The following is a 20,561-nucleotide window of genomic DNA, read 5'->3' as shown; positions in this document are numbered from 1 at the left end:
ACAACAGCTGGAGGCACCCTGTTTTGGAATCACTGGTGTAGAATACCCCTATGTCCACCCCTATGCAAGTCCCTAATTTAGGCCTCAAATGCGAAAGCGCTCTCACTTTGGAGCCCTGTCGTATTTTAAGGCAACAGTTTAGGGCCACATATGGGGTATCGCCGTACTTGGGAGAAATTGTGTTACAAATTTTGGGGGATATTTTCTGCTATTACCCTTTTTAAAAATGTAAAATTTTTGGGAAACCAAGCATTTTAGGTAAAAATTATTATTATTTTTTTTACATATGCAAAAGTTGTGAATCACCTGTAGGGTATTAAGGTTCACATTACCCCTTGTTACGTTCCCCGAGGGGTCTAGTTTCCAAAATGGTATGCCATGTGTTTTTTTTTTGCGGTTCTGGCACCATAGGGGCTTCCTAAATGCGGCATGCCCCCAGAGCAAAATTTGCTTTCAAAAAGCCAAATGTGACTCCTTCTCTTCTGAGACCTGTAGTGCGCCAGCAGAGCACTTTTCACCCTCATATGGGGTGTTTTATGAATCGGGAGAAATTAGGCTTCAAATTTTGGGGGGTATTTTCTGCTATTACCCTTTTTAAAAATGTTAAAATTTTGGGAAACCAAGCATTTTAGGTAAAAAAAAAATTTTTTTTTTTACATATGCAAAAGTCGTGAAACACCTGTAGGGTATTAAGGTTCACTTTACCCCTTTTTACGTTCCCCGAGGGGTCTAGTTTCCAAAATGGTATGCCATGTGGTTTTTTTCTGCGGTTCTGGCACCATAGGGGCTTCCTAAATGCGGCATGCCCCCAGAGCAAAATTTGCTTTCAAAAAGCCAAATGTGACTCCTTCTCTTCTGAGACCTGTAGTGCGCCAGCAGAGCACTTTTCACCCTCATATGGGGTGTTTTATGAATCGGGAGAAATTAGGCTTCAAATTTTGGGGGGTATTTTCTGCTATTATCCTTTTTAAAAATGTAAAATTTTTGGGAAACCAAGCATTTTAGGTAAAACATTTTTTTTTTTTTTTTTACATATGCAAAAGTCGTGAATCACCTGTGGGTATTAAGGTTCACTTTACCCCTTGTTACGTTCCCCGAGGGGTCTAGTTTCCAAAATGGTATGCCATGTGTTTTTTTTTTTGCTGTCCTGGCACCATAGGGGCTTCCTAAAGGTGACATGCCCCCCAAAAACCATTTGTCGCTCCTTCCCTTCTGAGCCCTCTACTGCACCCGCCGAACAATTAACATAGACATATGAGGTATGTGCTCACTCGAGAGAAATTGGGTTTCAAATACAAGTAAAAATGTTCTCCTTTCTACCAATTGCAAAAATTAAAAAATTGGGTCTACAAGAACATGCGAGTGTAAAAAATGAAGATTGTGAATTTTCTCCTTCACTTTTCTGCTATTCCTGTGAAACACCTAAAGGGTTAATACACTTATTGAATGTCATTTTGAATACTTTGGGGGGTGTGGTTTTTATAATGGGGTCATTTATGGGGTATTTCTAATATGAAGACCCTTCAAATCCACTTCAAACCTGAACTGGTCCATGAAAAATAGCGAGTTTGAAAATTTTGTGAAAAATTTCCAAATTGCTGCTGAACTTTGAAGCCCTCTGGTGTCTTCCAAAAGTAAAAACTCATTAATTTTATGATGCAAACATAAAGTAGACATATTGTATATGTGAACCTAAAAATGTTTTATTTTGAATATCCATTTTCCTTACAAGCAGAGAGCTTCAAAGTTAGAAAAATGCTAAATTTTCATTTTTTTTCATCAAATTTGGTGATTTTTCACCAAGAAAGGATGCAAGTTACCATAAAATGTTACCACTAAGTTAAAGTAGAATATGTCACGAAAAAACAATCTCAGAATCAGAATGATAACTAAAAGCATTCCAGAGTTATTAATGTTTAAAGTGACAGTGGTCAGAATTGCAAAAAACGCTCCGGTCCTTAAGGTGTAAAATGGCCTGGTCCTTAAGGGGTTAAAGGTCTGGACACATTGGTTATCACTTTGCCCTTGCGTTCAATGTCCTAACAATTCCCAGTTGCAGCATCCCCGGAGACCCGCTGTGTACAATGGCCCTGCTTCTGCTTTGGGCAGCATGGAACGTGCTGCCCAAAACTACAAGTCCAACAGCACCCAAGCCACATGTGTTCAAAGCTCAACAGCATACCCAGCCTCTCTAGTCCAATCAGGGCCGAGCATGCTCACATTAACTGGAGAGGTCATGTAGGGGGCTGGACTGGATTTGGACAGAGGATGTGGCCAAGGCCCTGACTTTACCACATCTTGTGACATATTGACCCAAAGTGGTGGTACCACCCTGAATAATGGGGTCGACATGAATAAAAAGGGGGGTGAAAGGGGAGAGTAAAAAAAAAGACAAATAATCATTCAGAGCACAGAGCTTGAAAAATGGCACAGACAATTTTTGCAGCCAGAGATCGAGTAAAATCTGTGACTCTTCTCTGCATTTAATGGTTACTACTCACCTGGGTGGTTACCTGTAGGAATGTCCTCCTTATACTGCTCATCGCCGCTCCCATCTGTTTCTTCTTCCCTTATGTCTGCAGCATTAATATTGTTCAGATCCTTCCTTGTAGGAATGTCTTCCTTGGATTGCTCATCACCGCTCCCATCTGTCTCTTTTTCTTCCCTTATGTCTGTAGCATTAATATAGGTCAGATCTTTCCTTGTAGGAATGTCCTCCTTATACTGCTCATCGCCACTCACATCTGTTTCTTCTTCCCTTATGTCTGCAGCATAAATATTGTTCAGATCCTTCCTTGTAGGAATGTCCTCCTTGGACTGCTCATCACTGCTCCCATCTGTCTCTTTTTCTTCCCTTATGTCTGTAGCATTAATATAGGTCAGATCTTTCCTTGTAGGAATGTCCTCCTTATACTGCTCATCATCGCTTACATCTGTCTCCTCTTCTTCTTTTACCCTTATGTCTGTAGCATTAATATAGATCGGATTTTTCCCTATAAGAATGTCCTCCATATACTGCTCATCACTGCTCACATCTGTTTCTTTTTCTTCCCTTCTGTCTGGAGCATTAATATAGATGAGATCTTTCCCTGTAGGAATGTCCTCCATATACTGCTCATCACTGCTCACATCTGTCTCTTTTTCTTCCCTTATGTCTGGAGCATTAATATAGATGAGATCTTTCCCTGTAGGAATGTCCTCCTTATACTGCTTATTACTGCTCACATCTGTCTCTTCTTCCTTTACCCTTATGTGTGTAACATTAATACAGTTCCGATATTCACCGTGATTCATAACCTGTGAAAATAATATTTTAAAAGTCCTTAGACAGTTGGAGAAGTCATGTGAGGAAGATCATAAATTATCATGATGGCCAAAAATTATGCTACAGGAGTAGATCTTCTAGAAGCTGGACAACGATATTAGATTTTGGATCATTTACAGCCTCAAAAAACAACAACTCATACACATGTATATCAGGCATGGCTAGACTGGCTTCAGGTTGTGTCAGTGGAGGAGATCAGCTTCTGCCAGACACCTCTGGGGTTTTGCTTTAAGGGAAAATAGAATATAAAATAGAGTAATTCAGTTTCTAGGAATCCCCCATAATAGCAGCACAGGAGGAGAAAGATACCCCTTCTATTAGGTTCAAGAAATGCCCCACACAACTCTCCAGTGTACATAACTATAAATTATTGGAGAGCAGAAATAATATAGTGCATCCTTTTCAGTTTAAAAGTGATAATTTAGAGAGTACCCCACAAAAAAAGTTCGATGTTACTCAGTATTTAATCCTGATCATGTACATATAGATTTGATGTGTCTGGCACCTATATTTCTCTCACAAATACCTTCTTTCTGATGCTCACTTGGTTTTTCATCCTGTGCTCTGAAGAAGGCATGTCTGTCTATTGCCCTTATTCTGCATGACTCATCTTCCTTCCTGAGCCTGCTGTGCTGGGTCTCTTCACCCAATCACTGCAGTCTGCTCTGTAACCCCTTCCTCTCTGTTTTCAGGCATAAGTCTGATAGCACAGCAAAAACAAAAATAGCCAGCACAACTACCTAATACACGTAGTCTGATAGACAGGACAGGAGTGAGCACAGAGGATTGTTAGTCCCGCTCTCACTTCCTGGACTTTCTCTGAACCTTTGCTACAGGTAGGACAAAGATGATGCTGCAACCATACAGGTTTATGTTTTGGATGGTATGGGAACCTCTAGTATTTTTTTTTTTTAGCAATGATCTCTTGGTCAGTCCTTGGGTGTTGGTGCGTTCTTCCACCTGAGCTTTGGGCTTGGTCCTTGGTTGTTTTGATTAATGTGCGGCTGGCCATGAGCTCCCTTACATGCTTTCCTGGGTCTACTTTCTCCAGACTACATTTTGGTACGTGTGCTTTTTTATTAGACCCCCACCACCCCCCTCCCGAACTTCTATGTCTGTTTCCACTTTTTTCCAGCCAATTTTCTTAGTTTCTTTTTCTCTTTCCCTTCGTTTACACTTCCCTCTCTCTGTTCCTTAACCCTCTGTCCTACCTCTATCTCTTTCGGTCCCCCCCACACACTTTACATGGAGAGTTTAATGTTTTGATAAAACATGGAGCATGTCTTAAGAGACAGCGGGCATTTCACCCATAACACCCTACCTCGATCAATGATTGTAATGCACTTTGTTTTTTGATAATGAGTGATTGAGCGGAATGTTAGTGCAGCATGTGGTACAGTGTATAGCGTAGGGAACCTGTGTTGTATATTGTACCGTCATGCTATATATGATTGTAATTTATTGTATGATGTGACGACTGTATGGTTACCCAAGCTCTTTCAATAAACTCTGTCCCAAATATTGGTGCACCTCTCTACTGAAATCGCAAAGGCCTTTTGGGAACTGCACGTAATGTTTTATTCTACTTATACCTCCAATCCTGCTGTCTTTAATCCCGGCTGCCAGTATAGAATCGTGACCTATATCTCTGATCCTAGCCTTCAGGTAGTCACTGACAACCTCTGTTCCACAATCTCTCACTATTTCCTTACTAATACCTTGAAGAAGATATCTCCATGTGTTTTCTGGGAGGCGGTTAAGTGTTTTATGAGCTCAGTAACAAACCTGGTCAGCCCACGTGCCCAGCAGGCTAGATCATATCTCCATTCGCACTCTGTCCCAAACCTTATTGCACCTTTCTACTGACGTCATGGAGACTTTTTTGGGAACTTTATGTAGAGTTCTATTCTATTGATGCCTTCAATCCTGCTGTTGTTGATCCCGGTCTTCTGGATAGACTCGTGACCTCTCTCTCTTATTCTGGCCTCCAGAATTCGGTGAGAAGGTTGTACAAGCTCTTAGAGGTTGTTACGCCAAACGCTCCGGGTCCCCGCTCCTCCCCGGAGCGCTCGCAGCGTTCACCTTCTCACAGCGCCCCGGTCAGACCCGCTGACCGAGAGCGCTGCATTAATGTCACCGGCGGGGATGTGACCCGTGTAGCGGGACACGCCCGCTCGCGGCTCGCATCCCAGTCTCCTTACCCGTTCAGTCCTCCGACGGCTCAGTCCCGACGCGCGCGCCGGCTCTCTGTGATTTAAAGGGCCAGTGCGCCTCTGATTGGCGCCTGGCCCAATTAGTGATCACACCTGGGCCCTCTCTATTTAAACTCACTTCCCCTTCCCAGCATTGCCGGATCTTGTTGCCCTTGTGCCAGTGAAAGCGTTCCTTGTATGTCCCAAGCCAGTGTTCCAGACCCTCTGCCGTTGCCCCTGACTACGATCCATGCTGCCTGCCCTGACCTTCTGCTACGTCCGACCTTGCTCTTGCCTAATCCCTTGTACCGCGCCTATCTCAGCCGTCAGTTGGGGTTGAGCTGCTATCGGATGGAACGACCAGGGGGTTACCTGCCGCTGCAAGTCCTTCCCGCTTTGCGGCAGGCTCTGGTGAAAACCAGTAACCCCTTAGACTCCGTTCCCCTGGTACGGCCCACGTCATCACCCCACTGACACAGAGGATCCACCACCAGCATCCTCACAGTATCCGGATCCTGACAGAGGTGCCTCTTATGGTGGTCTAATTGTCACTGGTGATTAAACACATGCAAGGCACCCAGGTTCACCCTTTTATAAGAAGTTCTTTTTTTTTTTTTATTGAAAGCCGACGTACGTGCTCTCAAATCACCCAAGTGCAAGTAAAAAGTGCAAGTGTTCACACAAAAAATCGTGCACGAGGATGCGGTCTATCGCAAGCCCTTCTCCCAAAGGAGAGAGGCCCCCCAACAAACCAAACCCTTCACCTCCGGGCCAAAAGGCACCTGCAAGGTTCCAGGTACGATGTCCCCTTTCGCCAAAGCTACTCAGGGACTGAAGCTGTTCCCAGCGGACAACTAGGCGTTAACCAGGTTGTCGCCAAGGAACCAGTAAAACCGGTTTGGCATCCTGCCAAAGCAAGGATGCCACGGGGTATAGCAGGGAGGTGAGGAACTTGATGGCCACACGCACCTCCCCTAGACCGGCAGGAGGGACACCCAGAAGGGCTACCGCACCCTACCAAATCCTAGTGGACAAACAGAAAACAAAAAGGTGGACACAGTGACAAAAATTATAAATAAATAAATAAGTGGATGTGTGGAGTGTGTAATACTGCCCGGACATCCAACCGGATCTATAAAAATTCCCTGATCCTAGCCGGAAGGCCGGGATGCTAAGGGTGAGTGCCTAACTAAAACTACTCACCTCTCAGCTATGATTTCATCGGCCAATGCCAAAAAGGTGATTAGGTTTAATGAGAGCTTAATGGAAGAGACACTCCACTTCCTCAGTGTTCCCATGGGCTTTGTGAACTAGATCTGGTATTTCTATTCTTCTTCTTAAAGGGGTACTCCGCCCCTAGACATATTATAGATGTCTGATTGCAAGGGTCCTGTTGCTGGGGACCCCCGCGATCACCCTGCTGCACCCGGTGTTCATTTAGACCATCGGGTGCAGCTCCGGAGGCTCCTGACGTCACGGCCATGCCCCGCTCATGATGTAATGGCCACGCCCCCTCAATGCAAGTCTATGGGAGGGGGCGTGATGGACGTCACGCCCCCTCCAATAGACTTACATTGAGGGGGCGTGGCCATGACGTCATGAGCGGGGCATGGCCGTGATGTCACGAGCCTCCGCATCTCATCACCAGTGATCCGGCACAGAGCGAAGTTCGCTCTGTGAACTGGATGGCTGGGGTGCCGCAGCCGAGATTGCGGGAGTCCCCAGCAATCAGACATCTTATCCCCTATGCTTTGGATAGGGGACATGATGCCTAGGGGTAGTGTACCTCTTTAAGGTCCGGGGGAATATCATCCTCTCTTCTGATTTTTCCATCTCTAATGGGATGCAATAGGCTTTCCCGCTTTCCCCTCTGATCGTCATAGTCATGTTCCTTTGCCAAATCAGGGCGAACGCGGATGTTGGAGGCATCCCGCTGCAGAAGACCATGCGTAAAGTGTCGTCTTATGCAGATGATTTGCTCCTTTTCTTTACCAATCCTCAGATCTCGCTCCCTGTGTTGCCATGGAAAATAGAAAAGTCTGCACATCTTTACTCGACATCTGCCTGGTCTCAGACTTTCCTATCTTGGCTCTACTATACCAGAGTGGTTGACTGTTGTCGTCAAGTCACTATCTAACCATGGGTAGTCATCGAGCAGTCCTTCAACCCTTTCCCTCCTTCCGTTCCCCCCTGGTGTACCCCTTCTTGGGTATCCGGACTGCGCTCCGACCCAACTATAAGCCCAACTCTGTCTGCCTGTTCGATCTACCTAATACACCGTGATCACCTATGGTCCCTGTTCCGGTCTTCTCATCTTTTTCTCCAAGTAGGGAAGACCACGTGTTCCGTTCTTGACTCCAAGCTGAGCTCAACTTTTTGCACTTCTTAGGGCTGGCTGACACATTCCGATTTCCTGGAGTTGTCAGATCAGATGCCTTTGGGACCTTTGGGTCTACTCAGTTGTGCCATTTTCTTACTTCCCTTCCCCTCATTTTGCTACTGATAGTAGGTAATTTAAAGGGGTACTCCACTGGAAAACATATTTTTGAAATCAACTGGTGCCAGAAAAAAAAAAAAACAGATTTGTAAATTACTTTTATTTAAAATGTTAATCCTTCCAGTACTTATTAGCTGCTGTATGCTCCACAGGAAGTTCTTTTCTTTTTGAATTTCCTTTCTGTCTGCCCACAGTGCTCTCTGCTGACACCTCTGTCCATTTAAGGAACTGTACAGAGCAGGATAGGTTTGCTATGGAGATTTGCTCCTACTCTGGACACTTCCTAAAATGGACAGAGGTGTCAGCAGAGAGCACTGTGGTCAGACAGAAAGGAAAGTCAAAAAGAAAAGAACTTCCTGTGGAGCATTTTCCTCCTGTGGTGCTGTCATGGAGGATAACTGGAGACATAAAGGATCAGATGGGTATAAATCCAACCTGTTGGTTCCTTATTCCAACCAGCAGTCTCCATAGCCAGAAAACTGTGAGAAGATCCAGACAACATGTAATGTCTATGGTCGGCTTTATCCTGTCATCTCCACCTTTCTCATTCCACAAGTATAAAGCATAAAATACTGTAGGATAAAACAAGACTGAACACAAGAGCTTCACAGCCCTTCTACAGATCATAGGGAATATCTCCATCTACCTGATCCTGTGGAAGAAGAGGACGGGGACACCTCTCTGCTGCTGTTCTCTTACTGGATCTGACTGTAGGGAACACATACAGAGACTGAATTCATTCTTTACATACAAATAATGAGAGGACGTGTGTATATAGTCATGTCTATTACCTGCTGATGTGAGGGGCTGCTGATCCTCCATCATCACCTGATCCTTGTACTGATCCTTGTGTCCTTCTACATACTCCCACTCCTCCATGGAGAAATAGACCGCCACGTCCTGACACCTTATAGGAACCTGACACATAATGATACAGTCATCACCCCGACCCCTCCAGTGGTGTTACTGTATAATGTCCCAGCATTCCCAGCAGTGTCACCTCTCCAGTCATCACCAGACCCCTCCATTACTGTATAATGTCCCAGCATTCCCAGCAGTGTCACCTCTCCAGTCATCACCAGACCCCTCCATTACTGTATAATGTCCCAGCATTCCCAGCAGTGTCACCTCTCCAGTCATCACCAGACCCCTCCATTACTGTATAATGTCCCAGCATTCCCAGCAGTGTCACCTCTCCAGTCATCACCAGACCCCTCCATTACTGTATAATGTCCCAGCAGTGTCACCTCTCCAGTCATCACCAGACCCCTCCATTACTGTATAATGTCCCAGCAGGGTCACCTCTCCAGTCATCACCAGACCCCTCCATTACTGTATAATGTCCCAGCAGTGTCACCTCTCCAGTCATCACCAGACCCCTCCATTACTGTATAATGTCCCAGCATTCCCAGCAGTGTCACCTCTCCAGTCATCACCAGACCCCTCCATTACTGTATAATGTCCCAGCATTCCCAGCAGTGTCACCTCTCCAGTCATCACCAGATCCCTCCATTACTGTATAATGTCCCAGCAGTGTCACCTCTCCAGTCATCACCAGACTCCTCCATTACTGTATAATGTCCCAGCATTCCCAGCAGTGTCACCTCTCCAGTCATCACCAGATCCCTCCATTACTGTATAATGTCCCAGCATTCCCAGCAGTGTCACCTCTCCAGTCATCACCAGACCCCTCCATTACTGTATAATGTCCCAGCAGTGTCACCTCTCCAGTCATCACCAGACCCCTCCATTACTATATAATGTCCCAGCATTTTCACCTCTCCAGTCATCACCAGACCCCTCCATTACTGTATAATGTCCCAGCAGTGTCACCTCTCCAGTCATCACCAGACCCCTCCATTACTGTATAATGTCCCAGCATTCCCAGCAGTGTCACCTCTCCAGTCATCACCAGACCCCTCCATTACTGTATAATGTCCCAGCATTCCCAGCAGTGTCACCTCTCCAGTCATCACCAGACCCCTCCATTACTGTATAATGTCCCAGCAGTGTCACCTCTCCAGTCATCACCAGACCCCTCCATTACTGTATAATGTCCCAGCATTCCCAGCAGTGTCACCTCTCCAGTCATCACCAGACCCCTCCATTACTGTATAATGTCCCAGCAGTGTCACCTCTCCAGTCATCACCAGACCCCTCCATTACTGTATAATGTCCCAGCATTCCCAGCAGTGTCACCTCTCCAGTCATCACCAGACCCCTCCATTACTGTATAATGTCCCAGCAGTGTCACCTCTCCAGTCATCACCAGACCCCTCCATTACTGTATAATGTCCCAGCAGTGTCACCTCTCCAGTCATCACCAGACCCCTCCATTACTGTATAATGTCCCAGCATTCCCAGCAGTGTCACCTCTCCAGTCATCACCAGACCCCTCCATTACTGTATAATGTCCCAGCATTCCCAGCAGTGTCACCTCTCCAGTCATCACCAGACCCCTCCATTACTGTATAATGTCCCAGCAGTGTCACCTCTCCAGTCATCACCAGACCCCTCCATTACTGTATAATGTCCCAGCATTCCCAGCAGGGTCACCTCTCCAGTCAGCAGCTCCATCATCTTGTTGACGAGTTCTAGGATCTTCTGTTCATCCATTTCCGGGATTGGGCTCACGGTTCTTACCCATTCTTTACCCACAAGGGCCCGGCAGCGCCCACTAGAGGATGTCTTCAGTACTGTGTAATCCTGAGTATGAAGACATAGTAACATCACTCCTTCTGTTATTCCATAGATAAGAATGAGGTCATGTGACATCACTCCCAGAATCCCTCACCTCTCCAGTCATATCCATCTGTTATTACATAGATAAGAATGAGGTCATGTGACATCACTCCCAGAATCCCTCACCTCTTCAGTCATATGAATTTATTACATAGATAAGAATGAGGTCATGTGACATCACTCCCAGAATCCCTCACCTCTCCAGTCATATCCATCTATTATTACATGGATAAGAATGAGGTCATGTGACATCACTCCCAGAATCCCTCACCTCTCCAGTCATATCCATCTATTATAACATGGATAAGAATGAGGTCATGTGACATCACTCCCAGAATCCCTCACCTCTCCAGTCATATCCATCTGTTATTACATAGATAAGAATTAGGTCATGTGACATCACTCCCAGAATCCCTCACCTCTCCAGTCATATCCATCTATTATAACATGGATAAGAATGAGGTCATGTGACATCACTCCCAGAATCCCTCACCTCTCCAGTCATATCCATCTGTTATTACATAGATAAGAATGAGGTCATGTGACATCACTCCCAGAATCCCTCACCTCTCCAGTAAGCCGGAAGAGAATCTCTAGCGTGAGGTCTATTATCTTCTCGGCCATGTTGTTCCTGTCTCTCTCCATGGTGATCAGGAAACTTCTCTTATATAGAAGATATCAGCAGAGGATCCTGGGTTGGAGAAACCTGAAGGGAAGAAGAGGAGACGATAAAAATTACAACAAGTCCCAGAAAGAAGATAAAAGTCATGAAAGAGTTCTGGGTCATGTGACAGTCAATGGAGAAATAAAGAGCAGGTCCTAAAGGGGTTAATGGTGCTGTCCCCTCCCCCACCCCTCCTGATGACCACACACATACCTCCACCTGCAGACTGTACAGAGCCGTGTACTTACCCTGTGCTTACACCACCTGCCATGATGTCACAGTCATGTGATCAGTCACATGGAGGAGGAGGAGTCACATGATCAGGGGCTGCTGCTCTAGGCTCATCTGCTCAGTGTATGCAGGACTCTGCTGTGCTGGTTGTGATCGCTGCTGGATGAGCTGAAGTTATGTGTATGCAGCAGAGCTGTGTGTGTGTGATGTGCGTGGTGCAGAGCTGTGTATGTGTGTGTTATATATGTCTGCAGCAGAGCTGTGTGTAATGTGCATGTAGCTGAGCTGTATGTGTACACAGTAGAGCTGTATATGTGTAATGTGCATGTAACTGAGCTGTATGTGTACACAGTAGAGCTGTATATGTGTAATGTACATGTAGCTGAGCTGTATATGTGTAATGTACATGTAGCTGAGCTGTATGTGTACACAGTAGTGCTGTATATGTGTAATGTGCATGTAGCTGAGCTGTATGTGTACACAGTAGAGCTGTATATGTGTAATGTGCATGTAGCTGAGCTGTATGTGTACACAGTAGTGCTGTATATGTGTAATGTGCATGTAGCTGAGCTGTATGTGTACACAGTAGAGCTATATATGTGTAATGTACATGTAGCTGAGCTGTATGTGTACACAGTAGAGCTGTATATGTGTAATGTGCATGTAGCTGAGCTGTATGTGTACACAGTAGAGCTGTATATGTGTAATGTACATGTAGCTGAGCTGTATGTGTACACAGTAGAGGTGTATATGTGTAATGTACATGTAGCTGAGCTGTATGTGTACACAGTAGAGCTGTATATGTGTAATGTACATGTAGCTGAGCTCTATGTGTACACAGTAGAGCTGTATATGTGTAATGTACATGTAGCTGAGCTCTATGTGTACACAGTAGAGCTGTATATGTGTAATGTACATGTAGCTGAGCTCTATGTGTACACAGTAGAGCTGTATATGTGTAATGTACATGTAGCTGAGCTGTATATGTGTAATGTAAATGTAGCTGAGCTGTATGTGTACACAGTAGAGCTGTATATGTGTAATGTACATGTAGCTGAGCTGTATATGTGTAATGTGCATGTAGCTGAGCTGTATGTGTACACAGTAGAGCTGTATATGTGTAATGTGCATGTAGCTGAGCTGTATGTGTACACAGTAGAGCTGTATATGTGTAATATACATGTAGCTGAGCTGTATGTGTACACAGTAGAGCTGTATATGTGTAATGTACATGTAGCTGAGCTGTATGTGTACACAGTAGGGCTGTATATGTGTAATGTGCATGTAGCTGAGCTGTATGTGTACACAGTAGAGCTGTATATGTGTAATGTACATGTAGCTGAGCTGTATGTGTACACAGTAGAGCTGTATATGTGTAATGTGCATGTAGCTGAGCTGTATGTGTACACAGTAGAGCTGTATATATGTAATGTACATGTAGCTGAGCTGTATGTGTACACAGTAGAGCTGTATATGTGTAATGTACATGTAGCTGAGCTCTATGTGTACACAGTAGAGCTGTATATGTGTAATGTACATGTAGCTGAGCTCTATGTGTACACAGTAGAGCTGTATATGTGTAATGTACATGTAGCTGAGCTGTATATGTGTAATGTAAATGTAGCTGAGCTGTATGTGTGTAATGTACATGTAGCTGAGCTGTATATGTGTAATGTGCATGTAGCTGAGCTGTATGTGTACACAGTAGAGCTGTATATGTGTAATGTACATGTAGCTGAGCTGTATGTGTACACAGTAGAGCTGTATATGTGTAATGTGCATGTAGCTGAGCTGTATGTGTACACAGTAGAGCTGTATATGTGTAATTACATGTAGCTGAGCTGTATGTGTACACAGTAGAGCTGTATATGTGTAATGTGCATGTAGCGGAGCTGTATGTGTACACAGTAGAGCTGTATATGTGTAATGTGCATGTAGCTGAGCTGTATGTGTACACAGTAGAGCTGTATATGTGTAATATACATGTAGCTGAGCTGTATGTGTACACAGTAGAGCTGTATATGTGTAATGTACATGTAGCTGAGCTCTATGTGTACACAGTAGAGCTGTATATGTGTAATGTACATGTAGCTGAGCTGTATATGTGTAATGTAAATGTAGCTGAGCTGTATGTGTACACAGTAGAGCTGTATATGTGTAATGTACATGTAGCTGAGCTGTATATGTGTAATGTGCATGTAGCTGAGCTGTATGTGTACACAGTAGAGCTGTATATGTGTAATGTGCATGTAGCTGAGCTGTATGTGTACACAGTAGAGCTGTATATGTGTAATATACATGTAGCTGAGCTGTATGTGTACACAGTAGAGCTGTATATGTGTAATGTACATGTAGCTGAGCTGTATGTGTACACAGTAGGGCTGTATATGTGTAATGTGCATGTAGCTGAGCTGTATGTGTACACAGTAGAGCTGTATATGTGTAATGTACATGTAGCTGAGCTGTATGTGTACACAGTAGAGCTGTATATGTGTAATGTGCATGTAGCTGAGCTGTATGTGTACACAGTAGAGCTGTATATATGTAATGTACATGTAGCTGAGCTGTATGTGTACACAGTAGAGCTGTATATGTGTAATGTACATGTAGCTGAGCTCTATGTGTACACAGTAGAGCTGTATATGTGTAATGTACATGTAGCTGAGCTCTATGTGTACACAGTAGAGCTGTATATGTGTAATGTACATGTAGCTGAGCTGTATATGTGTAATGTAAATGTAGCTGAGCTGTATGTGTACACAGTAGAGCTGTATATGTGTAATGTACATGTAGCTGAGCTGTATATGTGTAATGTGCATGTAGCTGAGCTGTATGTGTACACAGTAGAGCTGTATATGTGTAATGTACATGTAGCTGAGCTGTATGTGTACACAGTAGAGCTGTATATGTGTAATGTGCATGTAGCTGAGCTGTATGTGTACACAGTAGAGCTGTATATGTGTAATTACATGTAGCTGAGCTGTATGTGTACACAGTAGAGCTGTATATGTGTAATGTGCATGTAGCGGAGCTGTATGTGTACACAGTAGAGCTGTATATGTGTAATGTGCATGTAGCTGAGCTGTATGTGTACACAGTAGAGCTGTATATGTGTAATATACATGTAGCTGAGCTGTATGTGTACACAGTAGAGCTGTATATGTGTAATGTACATGTAGCTGAGCTGTATGTGTACACAGTAGGGCTGTATATGTGTAATGTGCATGTAGCTGAGCTGTATGTGTACACAGTAGAGCTGTATATGTGTAATGTACATGTAGCTGAGCTGTATGTGTACACAGTAGAGCTGTATATGTGTAATGTGCATGTAGCTGAGCTGTATGTGTACACAGTAGAGCTGTATATATGTAATGTACATGTAGCTGAGCTGTATGTGTACACAGTAGAGCTGTATGTGTAATGTACATGTAGCTGAGCTGTATGTGTACACAGTAGAGCTGTATATGTGTAATGTGCATGTAGCTGAGCTGTATGTGTACACAGTAGAGCTGTATATGTGTAATGTACATGTAGCTGAGCTGTATGTGTACACAGTAGAGCTGTATATGTGTAATGTACATGTAGCTGAGCTGTATGTGTACACAGTAATGCTGTATATGTGTAATGTGCATGTAGCTGAGCTGTATGTGTACAGTAGAGCTGTATATGTGTAATGTGCATGTAGCTGAGCTGTATGTGTACACAGTAGAGCTGTATATGTGTAATGTACATGTAGCTGAGCTGTATGTGTACACAGTAGAGCTGTATATGTGTAATGTACATGTAGCTGAGCTGTATGTGTACACAGTAGAGCTGTATGTGTAATGTGCATGTAGCTGAGCTGTATGTGTACACAGTAGTGCTGTATATGTGTAATGTACATGTAGCTGAGCTGTATGTGTACACAGTAGAGCTGTATATGTGTAATGTACATGTAGCTGAGCTGTATGTGTACACAGTAGAGCTGTATGTGTAATGTGCATGTAGCTGAGCTGTATGTGTACACAGTAGAGCTGTATATATGTGTGCTATATATATATATATATATATATATATATATATATATATATATATATATATACACACCTGCTGCAGAGCACACAAAATTACAAATGCCATAGTTTCAGATTTTTGGTCATATCACATTCCATGAATTCGTAACAAATAAATAAATAAATAAATATAGTAAAAGCTATACCTCATGATGCAAAAGACAAGGTACATATACGGGATCGGTATTGTATAGTGAATCCAGCAACCCACTAAGGTGATCAGCATGCAAGAGAAAAACAGGGACATGGGACTAAAAACTCTAGATACATAACCAGATCTCACAATTGGTGTAAGGGACAGAGAAATGCCCTGTATAAAGGGTTAAAAATACTGTGTGGGAAAATGTCTGCCTCCGGCATATCCTGACAGAACAGATGGAAATGTATACCAGACCAGGCATCAGCAGTGATATCCTATTTCCCTTTAATATGCAGACACTTTGTGGTATAGTGCGAGTGAGTCCTAGTAACTATTTTGTCTGGTCCTTAGAGACTATATCAGAATTGGTCATATGATCACCAACCTGTTCACACAAAATCCGCTACATGTACCTGATGAGAATAAAACGGTCACAGCGCTGCCGGGTGCTGTGATAGTTTATTGAGCACGGCTGTGCTGCACAGCAAAGCCGGCCAGGGACCAAGCACAGCAGTCCCCAGCCGGTGATCGCTACTATTTGTCCGTCAGTACAGATGGACCGATAGCAGGGATCTGGCGGGGTCACACAGTGAAGTGATTGGTGGTGAGGGGGGCCCCGTCAGCTGCGCTCCGATCCTGAGTTAACCCTGTAGACGCTGTGGTCACTGTGACCGCAGCATCTATTAGGGCAACAGAGGGAGGGAGCTACCTCTGTCACTGATCGGCGCTCTGCAAATGGAAAGCAGAGCTCGGTGGTTGCCATGGCAACCGTAAGACTGACAGTGGCCTCCGTTGTCATGGCAACAGATCAGTCTTTACCTAAGGTAGTGACTGATCTATCCTATGGCTGTCAGTACTGACAGACAGAGACATAATTCAATTGAGTACAGATGTGTACTCCATTGAATTATATGTATAAAAGTAAAAAAAAAAATATATATTAAAATGGTAAAAAAAAGAAAAAAGAAGTGACAAAAAAATGTGTAAAAGAAAAATTTTAATTAAAAAAATGGAAAAAAATTTGAAAAAACGTATAAAATAAATTATATACACCCCAAAACTAGGGATCGACCGATTATCGGTATGGCCGATATTATCTGCCGATAATCACGATTTTGGGCATTATCGGTATCGGCAATTATCTTGCCGATAAGCCGATAATGCCTCGCCCCCCGCACCGCCCCCACTGCACCGCGACCGCCACCCCCTCGACCCGCCGCACCCCCGACCCACCGCACCGCGTCGCACCCCCCACCGTGATGCTGGGCGGTATACCGGTATGGATTTTTGCCCATACCGCTATACCGGTCGGGCCCCTCCCCACCCTCCGAGTCAATAAAAAATTTTAACTTACCTACTTAATGGGGGTGGTCCGGGCCATCCATCCTTCCTGTAGTGTCCGGGGGCGTTCCGGGTGAAGAGTGAACCGGTCCGGGCTGTCCTTCTTCTCCGGCGGTCTTCTTCTCCACTCCGGGCAGGCTCCGGCCTAGTACGCTGCATAGATGCCGCTACGCCGTGATGTCAGGTGCGTCGCTGCGCACGGGCGTCACTGCGCAGCGGCGTCTATGCAGCGTACTAGGCCGGAGCCTGCCCAGAGTGGAGAAGATGACCGCCGGAGAAGAAGACCGCCGGAGAAGAAGGACAGCCCGGACCGGACCACCCTTCACCCGGAACGCCCCCGGACACTACATGAACGATGGATGGATGGCCCGGACCACCCTGACAGGTAGGGGAGTGAAGCGGGTGGCGGCGGCGGCAGCCTATGGCCCCGCAAGAGCCACTGCGGATCTTTGATTTAAAGCGCCCACTTTAAATCAATGATCTGCAGCGGTGTCGCGGGGGGTTAAATAGCTGATAACTTATACTGGAATATCGGTATAAGTTATCGGCTATCGGCCCTAACCTGCACCGATTATCGGTATCGGCCCTAAAAAAACGATATCGGTCGATCCCTACCCAAAACACACCCAAAAATAGTCCCCCCCAAAAACTTCAACATGTCCTGCAAAAAAGAGTCCTCACACAATTGCATCAGTGAAAACATAAAAAAGTTATGGCTCACAGAATACCGTGACTTACAAATCGGATGTTTTTTTTACAAAAATAGTTTTTATGCTATAAATAAACTAAAATATATATAAATAGTATAAAAATGTGTAAAGAGTAAAGTTAACATGTCATTTATACCGCATGATGAACGACCTAAACATTTTTTTATAAAAAAAACAACTGCAGAGTAGATTTTTTTATGTATACCACCTCATAACAAATAAAATAAAAAACAAATCAGAATTTCATGTACCCCAGAATGGTACCAATGAAAGCATCAACTTGTCTCCCAAAATATTTTTGCACCCCAAGGCCTCTGCTACTTTATATGATGCCAACAAAATATCCTAATTGAAAAAAAGAAGAAAAAGACTGGCAACCACAAAAAATGCACACCACCATATGTACAAATGAATATAAATATTACTTTATTAGAAAAACCACAAAGGGAGAGACCATCTTAAAAACACTTAAAACCATGAAATAATGATGTACAGAGAGAAGGGATGTAACCCTACCTCAACCCCCTAGCTGACGCTAAATAGCGTATTGGTGGAAAACTGTCCACAAAATCAATACAGATAAAACCTACCAAGTCCACAAAGAATAAATGCAGCAATATGCATAAAAAATAGATATAATATGAGCAATACCCTCACACAGAGAAATACCAAAAATGTGACACAAGGGAAATATATGTATAAATAATATGTAGATGATAATCCCAGACAATAATTAATACAGTGCCACTATATACTTGACAATACAACACCAAAGTGCAGAAGGCACCAAAATATATATATGTGTGTAACAAGCCTATACGCCTAACCAAAAAAAAAGGGATTATGTGGTATTAAATGAGAAAAATATACTCAGAGACTTGGACCCATAGGAAAAGTATAAGGGTGCACAGACATAGGACAGTTTCCACCACGAGAAGGGGGACAGCTTGCTCCACGCGTTCCGCCACCCACTACGGTGGCTTCCTCAGGAGTAATCACCTACTCCCCCTCAATGCTTTTTATATCCAATCTCAATTAAGTATCACCTGTAATTATACTCAAGTTAGATGTACATACCCCACATGGTGTGTGTTTGTTCCTCCCCACATCGTATACCGGTCTTCCGCCGGAAGTGGGGCAGATCAAAGAGAGTGAGAGCTGCCGGAAGTGTGGCAGACCTCAGTCATAGTCACGTCACGTCTGCGCAAAAAATAGCCTACTGCGCATGTGCAAGGAATAAAGCAGAGCGCATCAAACGTGGCCGCATCATGCCTAATGTCTGCGCCGGCGCAGTCAGTAGACCGCACGGACGAAAACTGCAAGAGAGAAAAGCTATCTCATTCCCAGCACCGAGTGTGTGTGCCAGATCTCAGCACCATGCCTCAATGCTAGGTGCCCAGCGGGTCACGAGTTCAAGTCAGATGAATGACACATAGGAGGACAACAGTCAGAGCACAGAAAAATAGCTGAACAGTAGCCCGTATGTTTTAGGGAGAGCACAGAACCACCCACTCCACAGCACAAACAAAATATATTTACCAAATAATAATAATAATAATGCGAAAGAGGATGCATCCCCCAGGTGCGTCAATAAGTCGCACCTATAACAAGAACCATATTTAATAATATTACCCAATTATTTATGTTGATATATAGGGGTCCTTTATGAGAGTTAGCCCTCACGGTCCAGGGGACTAGCATCCAACCCTAAACGGGTAGAACAAAAGCCCCAAATATAAAGATGATCCATAGACCAGGTAAGTGTCAAAAGAATCCCATGGTCCAAATAGGTCCCAATGGCGTCCCCTATTCCAGGTGGATGTCGATGGCTTGTCCCTCCAATCAAGGTCAAAGTCCCGCATATCTCATTGTCGATCTATCCACTTCTCCTTATTATGTGGAGCGGCTTCTTAGTAAAGCCCGGTCGTCATGCAGTTGCAAATTTGGTTCAAATACTCCTCCCCAAATATCCAGGCAAACACTATTATCTCAGTATGAATTGAAAGTGGAGGTTCTGATGGAGCAAAAAACAATAACATAAAAAAAAAAAAAAAAAAAAAAGAAATCATTATAATAAAAAAACCAAAAAAAAAAAAATTGAATAAATGAATAAATAAACAAAAATATGTGAAAATCAACAAAAAATTAGAATTATAAATGTGAACTACAAACCATGCCACATACACCCAAAAAACGTGGGAAGGAAAAAAAAAAAAATTTTTTTTTTTATTTTTATTTATTTTTTTTTTTTTTTCTACACCTCATGGCCACTAGTTCCTAGTGGCACACTGGTTAATTGAGCACTCACATATTTAACATTTCACTTTTTCACACATTAATATACATTACACATTCATGGACCCACACATTATACATAGTGCCACTCCGATATCACTTCCAGCACGTTTTCATCACATTGTTTTCATACACATTACATGTAAACTTCATTCTGTCACATTCTTTTTCTCCCCCCTTCCCCTTCCCCTTTTTTTTTTTTTTTTTTTTTTCCTTCCCACGTTTTTTGGGTGTATGTGGCATGGTTTTTCACATATTCTTGTTTATCTATTTTATTCATTTATTCAATTTATTTTTTTTTTTTTTTTGTGGTTTTTTTATTATAATGATTTTTTTTTTTTTTTTTTTATTATAATATTTTTTTTTTTTTTTT

The 20,561-nt window shown here is 43.6% G+C and overlaps 2 protein-coding genes across 9 annotated transcripts in view; one reads left to right on the top strand and one right to left on the bottom strand.

The window, feature by feature from the left end:
• Positions 1-20,561, bottom strand: part of LOC130296459 (oocyte zinc finger protein XlCOF7.1-like) — a 120,128-nt gene that overhangs the window by 6,868 nt on the left and 92,699 nt on the right. For 4 of the 8 annotated variants that reach the window (XM_056548027.1, XM_056547999.1, XM_056548046.1 and 1 more), the window contains exons 2-6: positions 11,324-11,462; positions 10,571-10,720; positions 8,806-8,932; positions 8,661-8,722; positions 2,502-3,297 (exon numbers count right to left, since the gene is read on the bottom strand). In XM_056548027.1, the coding sequence (XP_056404002.1) occupies positions 2,502-3,297; positions 8,661-8,722; positions 8,806-8,932; positions 10,571-10,720; positions 11,324-11,401 (1,213 nt within the window). In that variant the 5' untranslated portion in view covers positions 11,402-11,462. The other 4 variants (XM_056548026.1, XM_056548007.1, XM_056548016.1 and 1 more) reach the window with 4 other exon arrangements.
• LOC130296518 (oocyte zinc finger protein XlCOF6-like) overlaps positions 1-20,561 on the top strand; it is a 208,051-nt gene that overhangs the window by 131,540 nt on the left and 55,950 nt on the right. The gene's annotated exons all lie outside the window — the stretch shown is intronic.

Source organism: Hyla sarda, chromosome 1 (assembly GCF_029499605.1).
Source record: "Hyla sarda isolate aHylSar1 chromosome 1, aHylSar1.hap1, whole genome shotgun sequence".
NCBI lineage: Eukaryota > Metazoa > Chordata > Amphibia > Anura > Hylidae > Hyla > Hyla sarda.
This window is presented reverse-complemented; position numbering and strand designations above follow the sequence as displayed.